At 26.9% G+C, this 6,792-nt stretch overlaps 2 protein-coding genes across 2 annotated transcripts; one reads left to right on the top strand and one right to left on the bottom strand.

Annotated features, from left to right (window-relative positions):
* Nucleotides 1–266: 266 nt before the first annotated feature.
* LOC127065843 (ankyrin repeat domain-containing protein 49-like) lies at nucleotides 267–1,421 on the bottom strand. Its single transcript, XM_050998736.1, has 3 exons — nucleotides 1,138–1,421; nucleotides 826–986; nucleotides 267–700 (listed from the first exon to the last, which is right to left on the bottom strand). Exons 1-3 carry the CDS (start codon nucleotides 1,280–1,282, stop codon nucleotides 365–367), a joined length of 642 nt encoding a protein of 213 aa, XP_050854693.1. The 5' UTR covers nucleotides 1,283–1,421; the 3' UTR covers nucleotides 267–364.
* A 230-nt stretch (nucleotides 1,422–1,651) lies between these two features.
* On the top strand, nucleotides 1,652–6,769 carry LOC127065781 (chromosome-associated kinesin KIF4-like). The gene is made up of 13 exons (XM_050998628.1): nucleotides 1,652–2,086; nucleotides 2,396–2,831; nucleotides 2,936–3,201; nucleotides 3,301–3,741; nucleotides 3,818–4,208; nucleotides 4,304–4,670; nucleotides 4,733–5,027; nucleotides 5,144–5,250; nucleotides 5,333–5,443; nucleotides 5,542–5,730; nucleotides 5,828–5,998; nucleotides 6,136–6,203; nucleotides 6,283–6,769. Exons 1-13 carry the CDS (start codon nucleotides 1,861–1,863, stop codon nucleotides 6,293–6,295), a joined length of 3,081 nt encoding a protein of 1,026 aa, XP_050854585.1. The 5' UTR covers nucleotides 1,652–1,860; the 3' UTR covers nucleotides 6,296–6,769.
* Nucleotides 6,770–6,792: the final 23 nt, after the last annotated feature.

Below are 6,792 nucleotides of genomic sequence, written 5' to 3'. Positions count from 1 at the left end.
TATTTTTATACGTTTATACTGATTAGAAAAAAAAATATGTATCTTTTTATTCATTTATGAATGCATATTCATGTTGATATTATTATATAATTAATCTATTAGCATTTAATGTATTGCTTTACTGATGATTAGAAATGTAATTATCAAAAGTTATAATGTATGTACAAAAAGTAAAAAATCATAACAAATTAGAAGTTAAAGAATTAGGATTTATATATCATTCTTTTTCATTGTTAAAATAATTTATATTTATAAATACGAAATCGTAACATTTATATTAATATTTATAGTTATGAATTTTATACATGTGTACATAAATGCTTAATAAATTTATAATGATATAAGTATTATATATAAATTCATTTCAAATTTCATTTAAACAAGGTTCAATTATTTCAAACATCGGATAATATTTACCAGTTCTTTTAGCAACTTGCTCGGGTGTATCGCCACTTGAATTTATTATCAAGTGATCTACATCAGGATTTAAAAGAAGAAGTTGTAAAGCAGGAGAATTATGAGAACTTGCTGATACTAAATGTAAAGGAGTTTGATCTCCTTTACTTTTTGCATTTACATCAGCTCCATTAGCAATTAGAATGGCAGCACATTCTACGTTATTCCAACAACAAGCAGAATGTAACGGTTGCCATTCGTCCATAGTCTTTGTATCTATTTTCGCGCCCATTTTAAGCAAATACTAAGAATAATTATAAACAAAATAAAGAAATTATTATTTAACTATTATAATTTAAATATTACAAGTCTCAAAATCAATTAATTAATCAATTAAAATACGATTTATAGATTACATAAATATTATACCTCAACAATTTCCACGTGATTTCCATAACATGCTCTATGAAGAGGCGTATATCCATCTTTATCCGTACATTCCAATAAGTTAGGATCTTTAATTAATAATTTTCTAATTTTTTCTATATCGCCATTTTCAGCAGCACCTAGAATCGCTATTTCATCCGGCTCTGAAATCAATAAATGAACGATCTCATTGAATCAATTTATTGGATTATATTCAGCAAATAAAATAATTACGAAACAAAATAACTAAGAATTATCAAATAAAACTATAAATAAATGTTCGTTTCAAATTAAAAACAAAAAGAAATTTCTAACCTTTCGCATTACGTTCAGCTTCTACTCCGTCATCGTCGTCTTCCCAAGCACTAACTTGCATACGATCACAACGCGGTTGACTTAACATTCGATCACGTATTTTTTCTAAATCTGTTAATTCGTCATTTTCATCTTCAGAAGACATTTTTATATCGTATAACGAATTCCTAACCGATGGATAATAGAACTAACTTGAACACAACCTTCTCCTACCGTAAATTTAGTTATACTGTGAGAGAGTACCGATGTATATGTGTAACGCTAGAAAACACATGACAATTAAAATTGCCAACGCAACAGTAGCGACACCTGCCAGATACTACAGAAACATCATTATTTCTTTCATTTCCATTTAGACTATACAGAGAATATCACGATATTATTCTAGAAGGAGAAAATTATTTATTTTAATAAAAATTAAATTCTCTGTTATCAACAATTATTGACTCTTTTCTTATAAATATGCGCTAGATGTATTTTCAAAACACGGTCCAAACCGTATGATAAATACCAGCGCCTCTATAGGAGCGCAGCGAAAGTTCTTTTCTTGAAAGTAAAGTTGGCCAGCCTAGTTTAATTGGTGCGTGTTTGATTTTTAAATATCCAATGCGTAACTGTAAGTATTTAACGATTAAAAGTGGATTTTATTTAGAAAATCAAGGTGTAAAGTGAAAGTTTATTAAAGGATCTTATAAAAAATAAAAAGAAGAGATATTTATAAAAATGGTCGAAGACACAATTCGTGTAGCTGTGCGTATTAGACCACTTATAAAAAGTGAAATAGATAAGGGATGTGAAGAATGTTTAGATATAACACCTGGACAACCACAAATAATTATAAAAAATACAGATAGAGCATTTACATTTAATTATGTTTTTACCCCGGATGTTAGTCAAGAAAACTTTTATAACACAGCTATTAAAGACATGGTGACAAGTATCTTTGATGGTATTTATAAAAAAGATTTTATATAAACTTCCGTATAAACTAAAATATCAATTATAAAAAATTCTTTTTTTCATTTTTTAACATTTAAATCCTTTTAATTTAATTTTTATAATTTAATTACGTATAATTAACTAAATTAATTTAATTAATTTATCTTTTAATTACCTTTAATATTAATGAAAACTTATTGCTATTCTACTTGTAAACAAAAGTATTGATAATCTTCAATTAAAAATTTTATAAAAATTTCGATAATACATTTATATGATATAATTTATTTCATATCATTTTATTTTTATAAACTTGTAGGTTACAATGTTACTATACTTGCATATGGACAAACAGGAAGTGGTAAAACACATTCAATGGGTACTGATTATAATGGGATGGAAGATATGGGTATAATACCTCGAGCTATGCATGACATATTTAAAATAGTAGCATCTAAAGAAGAATGGAACTTCAGAACGTCTGTGTCCTTTATGGAACTTTATCAAGAGCAGTTATATGACTTATTATCAGATAAACAACGTACTAACAGTATTGTAGATATTAGAGAAGATAGTAAAGGGATAAAAATTATTGGTATTACGGAAAAGGAAGTACAAAGTGCAGAAGAAAGTTTAGAATGTTTGATTGAAGGATCTCAAGGAAGAGTAACAGGTTCTACAGCAATGAATGCTCAAAGTAGCAGAAGCCATGCAATATTTACATTACATATTCAACAACAAAAAAAAGATGATCCGTGAGTGTTTTCTCCAAATATTTATATTAAATAATAGAATATTTAGTATTAATGTTAGAAATATAAAAAATAAACAATTTTTTTTCATGTCTCTTATACTATAGCAATGTAGCGACAACTGCAAAATTTCATTTAGTGGATTTGGCTGGTTCTGAACGTTCTAAAAAAACACAAGCAACTGGAGAAAGATTCAAAGAAGGTGTTCACATAAATAAAGGTTTATTGGCATTGGGAAATGTTATTTCCCAATTAGGAGACAATGGAAATAATTCATATGTTGGCTATCGGGATAGCAAACTGACAAGATTATTACAAGATTCACTTGGTGGTAATTCTATGACTCTTATGATAGCTTGTGTCAGTCCAGCAGGTAATATATTAGATATGTAATGGTAATTAATTATTTCTTTACTTATACCTAATTCCATTTCTATCTGTAGAAATTTTATATAATATGTTTCTTCTATAGATTATAATATGGATGAAACACTTAGCACTTTAAGGTATGCTGATCGTGCGCGAAAAATTAAGAATAAACCAGTGGTCAATCAGGATCCAAGAGTAGCTGAAATTAATCGTTTAAATGAATTAGTACAAAAATTGAAACTTGCTCTTTTAAATCAAGAGTCAGAACGAACATGCTCGAACGATTATCAAGAGCTACAAAAGAAGAATGAATCATTACAACAAAAGATAAGAGATTTGACAGAAAAATTAAACGGCAATTTAATTAAAATGGTTTTTATGCATGAAAAGACTGAATTTGCAGAACAATTACACGATAAAATTAAAGCTGAGATGGCTTTAGTATTAGAAGATTGTAAAGAATTGTTAGATAGTTATAGAGAAAATTCTGGACATGATGACGAATATTGTGTTAAATTAAAAGCTGTATATCAAAAGATTCTTGGTAAGTTTTTATTGTGCAATAATTTCATTTCTTTTTATATTATCTGATTTTTAATAACTTCTTATTTTATGTCTAGACATTCAAACAAATGAAAAGAAAACGTCAGAAGAACTTTTTAATCATGCAATGTCCCTGGAATCGAAATTACCTATAACAAAAGATACTGAAAATGATGTAGATAATGTAACTAGCGATGGAGAATTATCCAATTGTTTAGAAGATTTCGATAAGAAACACGAAGAGCATACATCACTTCAAACAGAGAGAAATAATCAAGTTCAAGACATAAATAGAGAGCTGGCCATTAAGGAACATCTTATAACTGAACTTTTAAAAAATTCTTCACACGTTATTGAATATTCTAAAGGATTGCAAGACATGGAGCAAGAAATCAAAACGCTTCAAGCTGAAAAGGATGAACTTTTAATAGCATTGCGCAATGCTCAAACCAGTAATATTAGCTCGAAGTAAGTCCTAATTGGTTATTATTTGAATTATTTATAGTTATATACGTGGTTCAATATATATACATTTTTATTATTTTACTATACATTATACACAGATTAGCAGAAAGTCGTCGTAAAAAGGTACAAGAGTTAGAAAAAAAGATCGCGGCATTGAGTCAACAATGTTTGGAACAAAGTAAAACGTTAAAGGCAAAAGAGAAATTACAACAGCAAATTAAAAATTTAACAAATGAAATTCAATCTTTAAAACAAGCTCGTGTCAAATTAGTTAGACAAATGCGTAGCGATGCAGATAGATTCGCAGAATGGAAACGAGTTAGGGAAAAAGAACTTCATAAGTTAAAGGAACAAGATCGAAAACGAGCTAATCAAATGGCAAAATTAGAAATGCAACATAATAAACAACAAAATGTATTAAAGAGAAAAATGGAAGAAGCTCATGCAGCTAATAAAAGATTAAAGGTAAATTTAATATCAATAATAATAATTTAGAAAAAATATATATCTTTTAATTTATGGAATAGCAAGCACTTGAAGTACAAAAGAAAGCAATTCAAAGAAAGGAGCAAAAGTTTAATAACAAAAATGATATTCAATCATGGGTGAGACAAGAACTTAATATATTATCAAGTACTGTTGATGCAGAAAATTCACTTCAAAAATTAATAAGTGCCAGAGAATATTTAAAATGTCAATTAGAAGAACTTCAAACTGATCCGAATGTAGATGAGGCAGAACTAGTAGAACTTACTGAATTTTTAACTTTGCGTAATACACAAATACAAGATTTACAACAAAAAATTAACGAAGCAAATGAAGGTATAGGAATAAACTATGCGTGTGCCTTGCGTGCTGCTTATGCGCGCTCGTGCGCGTGTATATGTATATCTAAAGACATATCATATATCTATATATATACAATTTTTTTTTTACAGAAAATAGAGCAAGTATAAAAATGAATACAATACAAACTTTTACTGATGCAAAAATTGCCATTAAATATCTTTTCGACGTCACTGTAGAAGATAGGAAAAAGCTTATGGTTGGTTCATTATATTATAAATAATTTATACTTAATTTTGTTTATAAAGGTTTCTATTATTTTATGTATAATGTAATTTTAGGAAAAATATACGATTTTGCAAAACAATTTGGATGAATGTCGTCAAAGAGAAGAAAGACTGAAACAAGAGATAGAAACTTATAAAGATCAATTAAATCAATCTAAGAAAAAGGTATACTATATTTTAGATTCTCTTATAATGAACGTTATAAAATAAAAATATTAAAATATATACGTTATATTGTTAACATTTATGAATATATTTTGTAGGTTCTAAGAGAGAATAATTTCATGAAGGACAATGAGTTTTCAATTATGAATACACCAAAAATACAAAAGTTATCCTCACAATATTTTGAGAACTCCTTTGGATCAGATGATAGTTTTGTTGAAGATGACATAGAAAAAGATCCAGATTGGACTCAAACTCCGCTTTATAATAGAATACGAAAGCTTTTGGTATAATACATAAATTTTAATTTTAATTTTGTTAAAAGAATAATTATTTATTTAATTTATTTATATTACCTATGTCATATATTATTTTTATCTTCAGGATACAACAAAAAATACTAGGCTATCTATAAAATGTCAATCCGATGGAGAAGTGAAATGCGCTTGTAAAACAAAGTGCATCACTCGCCTCTGTTCGTGTCGCAAAAATAATCGTATATGTAATAATTGTCAATGTAATCCGGACTTCTGTCAAAATAATGATATAAACAAAGTAAGTTCAGAAATGTGGTATTAATAATAAGATTGAATATAAAATTACATTACAAGCTTTCCATATATATATTCATTTTACACACACACATAAAGAAAAACTTGTTATATAATTTTATATACGTTTTTCTTTTAAAGCTGAACCATTCATATTTCCGAGACTATGCAGAAGAGGATCAAGATGAAAATTCAATAAAGAAACCAAGGTATATAATAATTCTCGTATATATCAATTATATTTCTATCGTTAAAATATATATAAATTGTAAATATATTTTTTTTCAGATTAATTAAATAACTGTCAGGTAACAGTTTTTTTTTTAAATCTTTCTAAATATATTTTCATCTCAATAATAATAGTTGCACTATCCATGACTAGTTGATAAATTACATTGTTTATATTGTATATATTGTTCTTATTTATTAACAGATTGTATATATTGTTTCTATATCACGTATGTTGATTTTTTTTAATCACATTGTTCATATTGTTTTTAATAACGGATTATATATGAAAAAATATTTATAGAAATCATTTATTTAAAACTCATGATTCTCTATCTCTCTATTTTTCTTTTATGAATAAATATATTGTTTCTTTATCGTATAATATTTTTTATGTAATAATAAATTATTCTGTACGCAATATAGGTCATCAACATTGGATGCGAATTATAATTTATTTTTCATTAAAATTACAATAAAGTTGTAAAAAGCAAATTTAATGATACAACAAGCTTCGATTATTTCGATCGTATTTCTGATATTTTGTAAATACCCGCTTAATGGTTTTGG

This window comes from Vespula vulgaris, chromosome 1, assembly GCF_905475345.1.
Source record: "Vespula vulgaris chromosome 1, iyVesVulg1.1, whole genome shotgun sequence".
Classification (NCBI taxonomy): domain Eukaryota; kingdom Metazoa; phylum Arthropoda; class Insecta; order Hymenoptera; family Vespidae; genus Vespula; species Vespula vulgaris.
This window is presented reverse-complemented; position numbering and strand designations above follow the sequence as displayed.